At 37.7% G+C, this 16,513-nt stretch overlaps 1 protein-coding gene across 1 annotated transcript in view; it reads right to left on the bottom strand.

Annotated features, from left to right (window-relative positions):
- The window catches only part of LOC141543922 (uncharacterized), a 27,674-nt gene extending 11,161 nt beyond the window's left edge, over positions 1–16,513 (bottom strand). Inside the window, exons 1-4 of the mRNA XM_074269593.1 lie at positions 16,123–16,513; positions 10,921–11,150; positions 8,436–8,721; positions 6,779–6,960 (exon numbers count right to left, since the gene is read on the bottom strand). Coding sequence (XP_074125694.1) covers positions 6,779–6,960; positions 8,436–8,721; positions 10,921–11,150; positions 16,123–16,259 — 835 coding nt within the window. The 5' untranslated portion in view covers positions 16,260–16,513. The remainder of the gene's footprint in view (positions 1–6,778; positions 6,961–8,435; positions 8,722–10,920; positions 11,151–16,122) is intronic.

The following is a 16,513-nucleotide window of genomic DNA, read 5'->3' as shown; positions in this document are numbered from 1 at the left end:
GTATTCAATGAGAATTACCCCCCCCACATTCTCAGAATTCTTATTTTTTCCAGTAAATAAAACTTCACACTAGTAAAAACAATAACAAAACCCCACCAATGACTGTCTTAGCTTCTTTAAATTTTTAATTATTATATAATTAATTATATTAATTTTAAATGATTTCATTTTTAAGTCAATTATAATTTTTAAAGTTTTTTTCAACTTTGTATCAAAGCTTGGTTTAGTGGCATTCAAATCTCCTTTGCTCTATATACATATACCTGCACATATGGTGTTCATATGGTGTACATATACATACAGGCTGGGTGACTCATTCAGTGCCTTAGACAATTTTCTAAGACTTTAACTTTCTTTAAAAAAAGTTGCCAATCTGCACTGGTAGAGTTTCCTCTCCTTTGAGTTCAATGAGATGACAGGGGTAGTCCCTACCTTTTTAATTTGTACCTTTAAATATCTTGAAATAATTCTAGATGAAATTGATGATAATGATAAAATAAAAATACTGAGAGCTAACATTTACACAGTGCTAAGGACAATTAGGTGTCTCAGTAGATAGACTTCCAGGCCTGGAGGCAGGAAGACTCATCTTCCTAAATTCAAATCTGGCCTTAGATACTTATTAGTTGGGCAAATCATTAACCTTTTACCTCAGTACCCTTGTCTATAAAATGATCTGGAGAAGGAAATGGCAAACTGCTCCAGTATCTTTGCCAAAAAACCCTTCCAAATATCATGAAAAATAAAATACAACTTACACTGACAAGTATTATGTGCCAACCTCTATGCTAATTACAATTATCATCTCATTTGATCCTCACAACAATCCTGGAAGTGAAGTGTCATTATTATCCCCATTTTATAGATGAGGAAACTGAGGCAAATAAAGTTTGAATAGTTTGCCCAGGGTCATACAGCTAATGAGTGTTGGAGATCAATTTGAACTCAGCTATTCCTGACTTCAGGTCCAGTGCTTTGCTCACTATCTTGCCATCTAGCTGCCTCCTGTAACCTAACTCCCTCTGAATATTCTGAAATTAATGTAGACCAACACTATATTTCAAGAAATTTTTAGTTTTGAATCTAGCAAGAATTGTTAAATTGTGCAGAATCTACTTGCAATATTTTCTGTAATTCTTTCTCTCAAATGAAGCTTTCATATATTTAGTAAAGAAAACAATCTTCAAAATGTAGGGAAAGGTTTAAATTGAGTGACTGAGGTATAGTGGAAGATGAAAGAAGAAAGACTTGATTTGAGTTAGAGGGATGCAAATTACAGTGGTAATTTGGAGAGCTTTGGAATTAGGAAGAAAACAGATTAAAATTTGAGAAGCCTTGAGGAGCCAGAGAAGGATTCAATATGAAGAAAGATGAGGAATCAAGAGAAGAACAGGGGATTTAGGGAAAAGGATATAAAGAAAAAAGCTTCATATGAAGAATTGAAGGAAGAGAAAGACTTGAAGGGAGGAATAGACCTAAAACAAGAAAAAGACTCAGATGGCAGAATAAGACAAGACAAGATAAATCAGATAAGTTATCAGATAAGATCAGTTAAGTTAATCAGATAAGATCAGTTAAGACAGGTCAGTTAGTAAAGTATAACACTCATAACAGTTCATGTAAGTCTTTCCAGGCTTTTCTGAAATCAGCCTCTCATGATTTTTTTTAGAACAGTAATATTTCATTACATTCATATACCATATTCAGTAATTTCTCAACTGAAGGGTATCCATTCATTTTCTAATTTTTTGCCACCACAAAAAAAGGTACTAGAAACATTTTGCACATGTGGGTCCTTTCATCTCTTTTATGATGTCTTTGGGATATAGACCCAGTAGTGAGACTTCTGGATCAAAGGGTATGTACTTTTTTGTCTTTTGGGTATAGTCATGAAGTCTTTCTTGATCCCTAGAACTGCTAATGACTTAAACTGTTTTGTACATAATTACTTTCCATTTATTTGTATTACTTCTTTTTTATGCTTTTGTTATATATATTTTCATATATGTTTGTTATCACTCCTGTCAGAATGCAAGCATATTGTGAGTAGGGCTTTTTTTTTTTTTTTGACATATATCTTCAGGGCCAACCACACTGCTTGGAAAATAGTAAATACTAGAATATGGAACAAATAAATACTTTTTGATTAATTTATAGGTTGACTGAAAGACAAAAACTGAGGATCTCACTTCCAAGAATTGAAGCATGGGGGAAATTTTTCCGTGGTCTGTATAGAGCATGCAATTTTAAAGATTTCTGCTCTGGTCAAATGACTGCTATCTATACTCAAAGGTAACGATCTCCTTGTAAAGGTAAAAAGGATTAAGGACTGTTATTCCTCAATTGTAGTTTTTAGAGATGGTAAAGGGGAAGGAAAGGCTTCAAACTGAAAACTAAAAAAAGAAAATGGAGTTAAAGATGCAGAAGGGAGTTTTGATCTATGTCAAAAGGTTATGAAGAAGAAGAATGTCATAAAGAAGAAAAAAGGAACACTGAACACTTGGAATTAAGAAACAAGAGGAGAGAAATGTACGCTTTGAAAAGCAGTAATAACTTGTCATGAATCCCTAAATATTGTTGTTTTTATACATAGGTGCAACCAGTTAAGAAATCATCTAGTCTGTTCCAGTCTCACCTGGCTTTCTTGGATTGCTCAAGGGTTGTTAGAAGTGTTAGGTCCCTTCATCAAGGATGTTGCCACACAATTCACATTACTGGAGTACACATATGACATCTGCCATGCATGTAACTATATATACATATATATATATAAATGTAACTATATGCTGTTGTATATTATACATTGATTGAAGGTTATGTTCATTGATGTGATTTTGATCTCCGTTAAGATAAACATAGGGGCAGCTAGGTGGCGCAGTGGATAGAGCACCAGCCTTGAATTCAGGAGGACCAGCGTTCAAATCTGGCCTCAGACACTTAACACTTCCTAGCTTTGTGACCCTGTGCAAGTCACTTAACCCCAGCCTCAGGAAAAAAAAAGATGAATAGATTCCAAGAATAAAGAGATGATAGTCCAAGTGTATTTTACTTTTACCAGATTTTATCTATAGGCAGAACTAAGGTGTCCTTAGTTCTGGGCACCATGATATCGATAAACTGAAAGATGTACAAAGTAAAAAGATTAGGAGATGAAGGGTTTCTCTTGACTTCATGCCATATGAAAATTAATCGAAGGAAGAAGGGGTTATTTAGCTTGGGGAAGAGAAAACTCAGGGAGGATGTGATTGGGTTAGGATGGATTACATTTTTTTTTGTTTATTCCAAAGTTTCAATGATTCACATTTAAGTTGATGTAAAGAAAAATAACTAACCAATTTGTAGAATTGGCTGTTTCAAGACACAGTAGATTCTTTAACTTGGAGAACTTTAAGCAGAGACTAGAAGATTACTTTACAGGTGTGTTATAATGAGGACTCTTTTCAGATTAGAGAGCTGTTAAGATCCTTTCTACTTCTCAGCTTCTGTGATGTTTTTTTGTCTTTTGTTTCAAAGAGGATCAATGACATCACAGGTTGGAAGAATTGGATTTAAATAAGGCAGAGTTGCCCAAAGTCATTAGCCCCACTATTTCTTTCAATCACCAAAATCCAGTGGCAAGACAAAAGTCGATTTTACTGGCAGTGGCCTGGGATGCTCTAGATGACCTTGGCTTCTTTGGTGTCTCCTTTTATATCCATTGGAACAAACTGTTCTCACCTGCCCATTTTTAAAAGGGGAATCTTCACATGCTTGGGGTAGACATTCTCCCAACTCACCAATGGATTTGAAGCCTGTTAATTACCCTCAACTTGATTTAGCCTGTCTTCTGAGACAGTGTGATCCCTGAGCATGCCACAGCTTCTTGGAGTTACACGTGACAGTTGGATACCCTGGTGGATGAGCAGCCCTGAAAAGGGTTTAGCAAGCCCGAGGTTCTAGTCCTCCCTGAATACCCCATACATCTTGATTGTGTGATATATATATTATTGGCATATATGCTAAAATGAGTTTTTATTATGGCTCCATATACTTTTGTTGGCATGTGTAATAATATGCAATGTTATAGATGTATTATTGTTTTATTCACCTTGCTATATTTCTGCCCACAACTTATATATTTCGTTATAACATGTACTTGTGTTATTTGTCATATATTCCATGAGATTTGTATTCTTGAGCTCATATACATTGCTACATGTGTTGTAGTATATTCCATTTATTACTTAGCTGTATGAACTGTGGCTATCTGCATGACAGGCAGCATGATATAGTAGATGGGAGGATCAAGAAATTCTTGGGTTCAATAAACTATAGATCACTTTGGCAGAAAAAGGGAAAAATGAGATCAAAATGTATATAAACCTTGTAGAAAGATGAGATAGAATAGAGAAGGAAGATTTCAATTATCCATATATTTTAATGGGTATTCTCTCTGTAGAAAGCTGCTAATAATTTCTTAATTTGATTTAATGATAATTGCTTCCTTAAAATACTATAACAAGAAATGAGGAGATTCTATTTTTATTGAATGATTCTCAACCACAGGGAGAGATTTGTTATAGAAGTGGAAATGATAGGAAACTTTGGGAGGTGCATAATATGAAAGGCAATCTGGGAATAGTCTGATACTGTCTTTCTGCTTGTATTTGTATTTCCAGGATTTAGCACAGTGCCTGATATGCAGTGAAAGCTTAATAAATGTTTTTTGGCTGGTCCTAAGGAGATTTCAAAGAGTCCACAGGAAGAATAACGAGCATCCCAAGGCCTAAGATTCTCAGGGGGAGTCAGTTTTTAAAGACATGGAAAGATTTCATTCAGCCAATTAATCAACACACATTTATTATTTATTTAAAGTAAAGGGAAAACATTCTATTGGGAAGGGAAAAGGGTAGATGTTAAAATGATATGGCTGCAGAGGGAACCAACTGATCATCTTGGGGTTAAAAAAATAATAAAGAAAATAAAAGAAAGGTCAAGTAACAAGATGAATAAAAGTACCTAGCCTGATACCATAAGAATGTCAGGAAAAGAGCTAATGCTTACAATAAGCAGGTTAGTGAGAAAAATGATTTTTTTTTGAAAAAGAAAGCTATGATGGGGAAAAGAAGATTATCAAAGAAGGAATAAGATCACTGTTTGGGGGAGATGGAATGATGACAAAGATAAGGCAAAGAAATTTAATTCTTCTATTTGACATATTTTCTTTCACTCTGAATGTGATCTTTGAACATGAAAGTGCAGAACAAAATTAGCCAATAAGGAATTTATCCCTAAATTAAGAAAGGAATTACTAAAGGAAAACCGACTTACCTTTGAGTAATATATCCTTCAGAATTGAAAGAATTGGATGATGTGATTATTGAGCCTTTGTTAGTGCTGTTTGAAAAACTGTGACGAATAGGAGAGATTTTTTTGAAAAGGGAAAAGAATAATACCTAAAAATGACAAGTCAGCAAATAGTTTCAGTTACTGACAAAATTCTAAAATATATTAAATGATGGTTAGGAAACATCATGAAAAGGCAACCATAGTCTCAAAAAAACCAAAACAAAACAAAACAAACTTATTTTGGCAAGAACAGGCCATGCTAAAGTAACCATTTCCCCCCCCCCTTTTTTTTTTTTTTTTGGATAAGGGACATGATGTGGTAGGAACAAAGACTAGAAATTCCATATAGCATAAATGAGGCTAGTTTTTCCTGAAAAACTAATGAGACCCTCTTCAAGATTTAACTGATCCAGGGAACTAAGGCTTGAAAAGTTGATGTTGCCAATCACTTATGTATAAAAAAAAATCCAGAAAAAATCCCAAAAATGCAGAAGTCTAGATTCTTTGATCTTGATAATATTCCATTGTGATTTTACACATCCTTCTGACCATGTATTAATAATACAAATTAAATTTAAAAGTGTGAATTTTTAAAAGGAGCCTGCATGTCTCTAAGAGTATGCTAACTGGTGATACCAAATGTCACTGTCCTCAGAATCAGAAAGCTCCAGGTTTAAATATCACCTCTAATAAATAATGGTTCCATGACTTTGGACCATTTGCATTGTGTCATTATTGATATCCTGGTCAAATCTACTGCACAGCATGCAATGATATGCCTTAGTAAATAGTGTTTCCTTATCTGAAGGTTTTTAAACCAATAGAATCTCAAAACCAGTATGACAAAAATGTCCACTGGTATATGACTTGTCCCAAATTCTGCCATCAAAATGCATTAAAAATCCCTTACACTGAAAACTGTAATGAAAACTGTCATGAAACTTGACTGAACTGGAATAAGGATGGGGTGAACTGGAGAAAGGATGGGGTCAGCACTCATGAATTGGCCAAAGATGAAAATTCCCAACTGCCTGAAGTCAATGTATGAAGATGACTAGAAATTGAATATCTTTGGTTCAGTGATTAAAAAAACTACAAAGGGTAATGATGAACAAAAAAAAATACTGGGAGAAGGGAAGAAAAAGAAATGAGGAAGGAGAAAGAAAGGTGGAAGGTAGAGACAAAGGTAGATTAGAAGGGATAAATATCAAAGGTAGAATTTTCTGGCAGTAAAATGATCAATATTAGGGAAATATATATTTTCAGTCCATGTCTTATGATTACTTTCCTGAACCATTAAAGTTTTATGGGAAGAACTTTGTGACATCATTGATCTCATTTCCCCAAGTAAATCTAGTCACTAGAGGATATCATTTGGAAATAGTGCCCAGAGTTTATTATTGGAGAATCAATAGGTGTGCTAGGTGTGTTCATTGGAGAGACCACATACCTGACAGAAAGATTTGTTCCCAACGCCCGAGACCTTTGAATGCTTTCCCAAAGACTTGTACTTCGCACATAGTTAAGAGCTTTCCTTTGCCAGGAATGGTGATGGTCACATATCTTCCTTTCATTGACCCACAGGAGAAAGACTCAGTTTTTCCAGGTATCATGGCAGGAACAACAGCACATCTGAATAGAAAATATATCTTTATTTGTGAAGTTATTGCAATGAGAGAAAGCTGAGTAAAAAGAGGGTCATAAGAAGTAGAGACTTCTATAGATAGTAACCACCCATTCATTTTCATGAGATTTCCTTGGTTAAGATTTCTGCTCCACTTATTCCCTGAAAATTCTAAAAAGAATTGATTTTAATAAGGTCAATTTTTGAACATTTATGTGATGAACAGTTTATTCTCCTCCTTGACTATGACTCTAGCATCCTTCTTATTCCCCCACATGCATAACAACAGTGATCTTTGATGATACCTACTTTTCTTCATCCTTCTCAGATTCCATTTTAATATGATCCATCAGGTATCTAGTCTATGAATCTATAATACTAACAGTTATTCTTTTATAAATTATATTTGCATTTTATATGACAACTCACATATTCCATACTCCAGCCAACTTGGCTTCTATGTTGTTCCCTATAAGTAACATTTCATTTTCTCTCTTTGGGCTCCCTCCATGCCTGGAATGCTCATTTCCCCCCCCCCCATTTCACTTTTAGTTCTCTTCAAACCTCAGTTCATTCCCTCCTATCTATATGAAGTTTTTCCCATGCTTCAATTTTAGTGCTCTTTTCCCCATCCTGAAAATTACTTTTGCATTTTCATATTATTACATAATATTGCACATTAGTCTGTGTACACATTAGTTTTCTCAAAGAATAAAAGCTTCCTGAGGATATTCAGTCAACTAGAATACATGAAGTGCTTACTGAATGCCAGGATTATATTAGCACTGGGGATAAAAAGAAAGGCAAAAACCTCTCAATAAAAACAACCAAAACCCCCTCAATCCTTACTTTCAAGGAGTTCATAGTCTAATGGGAGTGGGGATTACTTTACTTTTTCTTTATGTTGCTTTCACTTGACATAGTGCTTTGAACCTTGTAGGCACTTACAAAATATAAAAATATTTGTTGAACATAATTGAATTGAACATCTTTATCTTTGTCTATTTATTCTTATTTATTGAATACAAACTTTCCTTATTTTATTACTTACAACGGTATTATTATCAAAACTCCTTTTTAATTTTCATTTCCCCTCTAAGCCTTGTATAACACATTTACTTGTGTAATCTATATATATGTGTGCATATATTAATCAGCAAAAATCTACCTCTAAACCTAAGACAGTGCTTTATACTTGAATATTTGTTGAATAATAAACATGTTCAAGTAGGGGGAGGGAAAATTTTTCTGAAGTCTTCATAAATTTAATATCAATGGCATCACACAATTCAATTTATTGTCTTGGATTCATGAAATGAGGAACGTTCAGAAAAACATACCCACATACTCAAGTTATTTGGTACCTCAGAGAAAAGGGTTAAATACTTGATTTATATAGCTAATTGATTCAATTCTTCATTCCGGTTGTTGCATTAAAACCTCAGGCTTCCTGGGAATTAAAAGTGGTTAGTAAATCATTTACCTGGGATTCAATCTGCTATCCAGATATTGGGATTCTCCAACTAGGATCATGGCTCCATGCATCAGTTCAGAGCAACAATCTCTTCGGCTGGTGATTGACACCGATTCCACAGTATGTATTGAACCCAGATCTACCATCCACCATGGATCATTCTCTAGGTTAGTTTGCATACAAGAACCTTTTTTGAAGTCACTAAATAAAAACCCATCCACAGCTCTCTCAGGAGACCCTAAAGGACTGAAGGTGCTAGACTGGAAAGCTGGTTTCCCCTTCGATACCAATGCATCTGAAAGGAAAGAAGAGATTGACATTGGTGATTGTGAATTAGCTGTAAGTCAGTAAGAAGTACAGGTTCTCTTTAGCAAAATTAAGTTTTTGCATTTTTTACATAAGGAGGAAAATGTAAGGAAAGAGCTTTACAAAATGTTTATGTGCTTCCCAGCTAATAGCTGTTATGTTTGTATATCAGAATTCAGTTTGGAACTTGACAAAGATTTCCATCCCTTCTCCACCACTAGAACCATTCCTTTCTTTGAGAGCCCAGCTACTCAGTATATCCTTTCTGAAGCATTTCCTGATCCCCTAGCTGCAAATTATCTTTCATTTCTTGAATGTTTTGGACCCCCTTTTGGAAGACCTGATGTATTTATGATATGTACATAATAATAACTTTTACTTTTATCTTATTTCCTGTTCTAGATTGTAAATTTATTGAGAATAGGAATTTTTACATCTTCATAAACCCAGATATAAAGATCTTAAAGAACTGGAGTAAAGGATGTATTCAGAGAAATGTGTGCTTAAAAAGGGGGGATGGTCATGTGGGGAGAGCATTGGATTACAGGTCAATGGTCTGTGAACCTCATTCACATCCTTGCCATGTTAGAAGATGATATTATAAGACTGAAGATTTAGAGTGAGAAGAGACCTTAAAGGTCATCATAGAGGATAGATACACATAGAGGATAATATTAAGAAACTAAGTTTCCTCTGAGGTAGGAATTCCAGTTCTGTGATTCCAAATCCAATGTTTTCTAATACACACCATATTACCTCTATTATATTGTGCTGGTATGACTCAGGAAAGGTAAGGTTAAGTATCCTTCTTCCCTCTTTGGCCTCCCTGAAAAAGATTCTCTGGCAAAATGAGATGCAATGCGTCTTCTTGCTTCCTTCACCAGCCTCTACTAAGAGGCTTTTGTTCTGGCATAGAATTAAGTTAATATAATTGTGCATGTACCCAACATAGGCTTTTGAAAGGTGAGATATATTACTTCCTGAGTAGTGTCATTTTAGTTCATCCAATGATACTATTCTAGGTGATGGATAAAGACATATCACAGAGAAGAAATGAATGAGTGTGTGTGTGTGTGTGTGTGTGTGTGTGTGTGTGTGTGTGTGTGTGTGTGTGAGAGTGTGTGTGTGAGAGAGAGAGAGAGAGAGAGAGAGAGAAAGAGAGAAAGAGAGAGAGAGAGAGAGAGAGAGAGAGAGAGAGAGGAAGAGAGAGACAGACAAAGCAGAGATTGAGAGACAAAAAGAGACAGAAACAGATAGAGAGAGAGACAGAAAGACAGAAAGAAGAGAGAGAAAGAGAAAGAGATATAAGGATGATGATTGATGATATTATGAGAGGAGGGAAATAATTTAGTACAATACAAAGAGTGAATAGGAAGAAGTGAAGGAAAAAAAATCCAAGAAATGGAAGGCAGAGAAGTGTGAGTAAAAATAAAAGAGAAAAGAGAGGGGAAATTCATAACAGGATTCATATGGAAAACTAGATGAGGAAGAAGATGAACGAGCACTATGAAAAAAGAATGAAATTAGACTAGCTCTACTAGATTTCAAAATGTGCTTTACCAAGTTAAGGGTAGCAGATTAACATAAAAGCAAAAACAGATAGTTACTTTAGTCTTCAGGTTTGAAGTATCTCACTGTGACTATTGCCCTAGACCTTCACATGTTGTTAATACACCCCTGCCTGGAATAGTAGTCTCAGTTATGTTATTTTGACAATGGTGATCTGGTCTTAGAGATGGATTGATAACATCCTGAGTTTTCCATAGTATTGGCAGTATTAAATGTTCTGAAAGATCAAAACAAGTCAACTTTATATTTGGAGATTAGAATATATATCTTTGGCAAAATGCCACAAGAAGGAGAGATGGTTTTTATGGCCCCTTCTAAGATTCTTCCTTTATGTCTGAAATTCTTAGGCACTTTTTCTGTCATGGTCTCCCTTGATAGTGTGGAGAAGCTTATAAATATCTGCTCAAGATAATATTTTTTAAATGTGTAAAATAAAATGTATAGGATTAAAAAGGAAATCAATTATGCTGAAATACAGTTATAAAATATTATAATAATAAGTCACAGATCCTAAGTTAAGAACCCCAACTTAATTATAATTACATTTTCAATCATGAGTGTTTTACAGTGTTTACAGATAATATTATTTAAATTCCCCTAATTAAGAAAATATACTTACCAGGTGAACTTATGGTATTTTGAGGCATGGATGATGGAAGCTCAGAATTAGTTTTGAATGACAGGTGACCAGGAGGATTAGAATCTGATGATTTTCCAAAGACTCGAACTTCACATAGAGATAATATTTTTCCTCTTCCTAAGTTAAAAATACTCACATATCTTCCTCGAATCATTCCACACTTGAAAATCTCTGATTTTTCATGATTCAAGGAGCCAATGACTGCACATCTAAAGGCAAATCATATTTGTATTTGTAAATCAATAGAAGATGATTAGTTTCTGGTCCCACTTAATTTAAAATAGTTTCTTTTCTCCCTCCATCCCTTCTTCTTTCTTTTTCTTTTTGAGGCATTTGGAGTTAAATGACTTGGTCAGGGTCAGACAGCTAATAAATGTCAAGTGTCTGAAGCAGGCTTTGAATTAAAAAATTCTTAACTTCAGGGCTGGTACACTATCCATAACGCCATCTAGCTGCCCCTAGATTGTGTTTCAGCACAACATTCAAACCTATTTATTTCCTTGGAACAATAAAAAGGCTTGTTAAGAGGATATCACAGAGAGAGAGACAGAGACAGAGAGAGAGAGACAGAAAGACAGAGAGAGAGAGAGACAGAAAGACAGAGAGAGAGAGAGAATATCCAGAGCCTGAATCTATTACATAAATACAAGTATAAAAATATTTTTATAAAAAAAATAAAAGAGAATGTAACAACTACAGATCATTTTTTTAAAAAAGTAACTAATAGAGCACCAGCCTTGAAGTCAGGAGGACATGAGTTCAAATTTGACCTCAGACACTTAGCACTTCCTAGCTGTGTGACCCTGGGCAAGTCACTTAACCCCAACTGCCTCAAAAAAAAAAAAAGTAACTTGTAGTTGGAATAAGCTAAAATAATAAAACTTACTATAATATTACATAAATTTATAGGTTTAATGCTCATCCCATGAAGTCATGAAGGTGATACTTTGTAGAAATAGAAAAACAATAATGAAATTCATCTGAAAGGGTAACAAGTCTGGGATCTCAAGGGAAGTATATAGGAAAAGGAAAAAATGTAAATGAAAGGAGCAAGGCATTTAGACCTCAAACTATGGGGTAAATGACACTAAAAAAACTGAATAGCAGATCAGCAGAATGAACTAATTAGGAAAGAAACAAACAACTGAAAATAATATTCAAGTACTAGATAAAGCTGAATAACATTCAAGTACAAGGATATAAATTACTAGATGAAGGATTTTCTATTTTACAAGAACTGCTGGAAAAACTTGAAAACAATTTGGCAGAAATTATATTTAGATCCAGAGTTTATACCAGGGATCATAATAAGGTCCAAGTGGATACTTTTCCTGCATATAAACGATCACATCACTAAAAAAATCAAAGGAGAATGAGGGAAGATACTTTTTACATTGAGAATTAAGGAGAGAATTATTAAGAGATTAATATCTTAGATAAGATATGAAAAAGATAATTATTATTATATAGAACGAAATCATTTGCATAAATAAAATCTTTCTCAATTTAGTGAATTAGGTTATAAATAAAATGTTTATCTAAATTGGTAAATGGTATGAAGACATGGTTATCAATTATGCAAAATGTGGACATTATATAATTAATGGTGTCTGAGTGAATTCCATAGATGCAAAGATTAAATAAGTCAAAGCTAAGAAAATAAAATTTAATGTATGTATGTTTAAAGTCCTATATTTTGGGTTCAAGTAATCAATTATACCAATACAGAATGGAGAAAGCAAGTTTGGTTTATGCATAAAAGATGCAGGGTTTTTAGTGTTTTGTAAACTTAATAGGAACTTTGCTATTTTGTATGCTATTGTAACCTCCATAACCCATACCCCCAAATCTCCCATTTAAAAAAGATGAGTTTACAGAATGAAATACAATAGGATGAAATACAAACTCCTCAGCTCAGCATTTAAAATATTTTCCCAGCTGGGTTTAGCCTGTAGCCCCAAACTTCTCGTACGCGGTAGTGCGGTTGATGAGGAAGGCTTGCTGCTCCCTACAGCCGGCATTGCACCTCCTGTCTCTGAGGCTTTGCACCCAGCATCTTGTGGGCGGGGAATGCCATCCTTGCTCAGCTTCTAAGAATCCTTAGTTTTCCCTAAAGCTCAGTTCTGTGACACATCCCCGGACTTCCCTAACCTCAGCACTGTCTTGTGTTATCAGCGTAGACATTCTGTAGCGGCTGGAGAGCGCGTAGCCGCCCCTTCGCCGATGTTCTCCTCCCTGGCTCCTTCCCTACTGTGTGAGTGTGGGCTTCTGCTCCCCAGGGAGCGGCTCCCCCGGGGGGGAGTTGTGATATGAAATAATAAGAGTTAGCCCTTAGGACAGAGCGACCTCACATAGCAGGGAGGTGCCTGGGCCCTCGGTGAAGATGGCGCTGCAACTGGAATCAAGAAGTGGGAACCCCGAAAAACACTTCTGCCCGCGAGTCCCGGAACTGTCACTTATTCTCACGCAACCTCAATCATCTATATAATATAATAAGTAAGTAATAATAACACTTGCTTAGAGGACTGTAAGGCAAAAAGAAGAAAAATGCACAGAACATTGTAAGCCTGACACTACATGAATGATATTGTTATTATAAAATTTTTTGTTTTTATTTTATTATAAAAATGCCAAAGCCACAGAGAGGCAGAGACCACATGAGATAATGGGTTTCTCCTTTGCCGGACTAGACTGAATGAAGGTCACATCCTTCACCGTGATCAACCAGCTACGGAAACAACTTGGAAGTTCCCACTAATGGTTATGCATCAAATGGGAAAAAATTTACTCGTAAAGGGAGCTCTCTCCTAAACTCATTGGATGCTGAGTCTGTCTAAACTCTATGCTGGGAAAGGCTCAGCTCCGAAGTCCTTGGGTCTGACTCCGAAACTGCACGTCTGAGTTAGATATGGGGTAAATATGTCTTCTCCAGACTTCGGATTTCACAGCAGCTCATGTGCTGTCCAGAACGTGGAAAAGGAGCACAGTAGCAGAGTTATTATGCAGTTTTTTATTGTCTTTCCTGAGTCAATGCAAAGGGCAGAGCAGTTTATAAATTTAAGCATTGTGGCGTTCAGTAGCTCTAGATCGTAATCGTTTTCTTGGGGCAGGTTTCTTGGGGAGCTTCTGGAGCAGCCTTCGTTTCAGTTCAGTTCAATAATCCCCAAATGCAGCCAGGAGTTAACTTCCTTTACTGTCTCTTTCCAAAGTCTGGTCTCCTTCACTTGGGGCTCGGCTCGTTTTCTGGAGGCCTTCCTCTCTCCTTGGTTGCCGAGAGCCCTTGCTGCTTGTCCTTTGTCTCTGCCAGCTTCAGCCTCTCGGCTTCCCAAAGCCTCCAGCCAGCACAAAGGTGGAAGTGGGAATGAATCTGACTCCGCCTCTGAGAGGGTTTCCCAGAAGTCAGTCCTAGTTGTGACTCTCCGGAAGTCCTCCCGGGAAGTCCTCTCCTTGACTGGATCCCCTCCCAGAGAGTGGGCTTTTATAGCCTCTCTAAAGGTGTGAGTCTAATGTGAGGCCCGATGATCGAGCTGCTTTAAAGGTGTGAACCAGGTACATTACCTTGTCTCAAGTTCTGGCCCATAACATCTATAAGAATCCTAATAAAGCATGTTCTGTTTCTCCTGTGAGAAATGAGTCCAATTCTTGTATTCATCCACCTACCCATCTATTTATCTATTTTTTGTTGAGGCAACTGGGGTCACATGACTTGCCCAGGGTCACACAGCTGGGAAGTGTCAAGTGTCTGTGTATTTGAGAATGCAGAGATCTGGAGCAAGATACTGAGGAGAAAGTGCTGGCTAAAGAAGGGAGTTAGTGGGAGTGAAGAAAGGAGTTTGTGCTGATGGAGCGCTCGTGCACTCAGGGATACGGCATGCCGGGATGGGACTGCCAGGCGGAGGAAGAGTCCAAGCACCTGTCGCTGACGGATGGAGTGCCCTAACACAGGGTAAGCCACAGCTGGGAGCCTTCCTGAGCAGAGTAAGATTCGCTGTGAAAGACGGCCCGTTCGCCTTCCCGGAAGAGTCAGTCTGGGATGGGCGGAGCCTCAGAGTTCGCCTTAATTCCTACCGAGCTGTTAATTAGGAATGCCTCAGACCGACTGGGACTGGGGAGAGACTTCAGCTTAAAAGCCCAGGGTCTCCCGCTGCGCTGGGGCCCTCTCCGGCTTCCAGACTGCTGTCAGAGAGCGGGGGAGGCTGGTGGCTCTGCAAGCTCTATCTCACTCAAATGCAATTTAAAAGAGAGTCTCTTTAGAAGGACTAAAGCGCTAGAACGTCATCAGCGCCACCTGGTGGCGGTTCCTGACATCAGGACTTTTTTGGTTTTTGCTTTGGTGTTTCTTGCATTCATCTTGAAATGATGCTCATGCTGTGCACATGTTAACTGCTTTTAAAACCGAGATGCAACAGAATACTCGCGATGGCTTCCCCAGAGTCGGCCCGGGATGGGATCCCTTCTTCCCTGGGCTTCCCCAGGGCTTCAGAAGCCATGTCTGTGCCCCTTCCTGCCGCCATCTGCAGGCTCCTGGCCTGACCCTCTGGGACATAACTTCCCCTAGTACTGTCTCTTTAAATAGTTTATTTTATTTTTATTTTTATTTTTCCCGAGGCTGGGGTTAAGTGACTTACCCAGGGTCACACAGCTAGGAAATGTTAAATGTCTGAGGTAAGATTTGAACTCGGGTCCTCCTGACTTCAGGGCTGGTGCTCCATCCACTGCGCCACCTAGCGGCCCCTCTTTAAGTAGTTTAAAGGGCACGGCGTTACTCCCTAACATGAACCTGACCGTGAAAAGATGAATTGCCCACTTTTCCAAGTCTTCCTTTCTAGCCACTAACACTCCGTTTCTAGACTCCTGCAAAGCTTCCCTTCTCACCGCATGCTTTCGCGGTCCCAGGGTTCCGAAGCTCCGTCAGCACAAACTCCTTTCTTCACTCCCTTCTTTAGCCAGCACTTTCTCCTCAGTATCTTGCTCCAGATCTCTGCATTCTCAAATACACTGACGTCCCGATTTCTTCATCTGCTCATTTCTCAGGCCCTGCTCCTCTACTCAGCCTTAGCTGTGACACCGGCTTTTAATCATATTACCTAAGATACGGCATTTATAGACTGGCTTAAAACGTGTAAAACACCTTAAATATTGTTTCACATTATTTTCAAAAGACAACACTTAGCCTCATACCTGGGGTTCAGAATGCCGCCGTGAATGGGCGAGTCCCCCACGAGGATCAGTGCGCCGCGGAGTTCTGCCGTGCAGCAGTCTTTCCGGGGGGTGACCGCTACGGATTTCACAGTCTGTGAGGAGCCCAAATCCACCATCCACCAGGGGTTGTTCTCCTGGGATGTCTGAATACAGGTGCCTTTTTCAAAGTCGCCTAGGAGAGACCCATCCACAGCTCTGTCTGGAGACCCCGAGGGGCTGAAGATGCTGGACTGGAAGGCGGGTTTCCCCCTGGACAGCACTGGAGCTGAAATAACGGGACATGTGAGGATAGAAATGGACCAGCCAGCCTATCAAACACGTCCCTAGAATGCGTTTGTCCCCTCCGCCTGGGGACCAAAGAAGCGCTGTC

Source organism: Sminthopsis crassicaudata, chromosome 5 (genome assembly GCF_048593235.1).
Source record: "Sminthopsis crassicaudata isolate SCR6 chromosome 5, ASM4859323v1, whole genome shotgun sequence".
NCBI lineage: Eukaryota > Metazoa > Chordata > Mammalia > Dasyuromorphia > Dasyuridae > Sminthopsis > Sminthopsis crassicaudata.
This window is presented reverse-complemented; position numbering and strand designations above follow the sequence as displayed.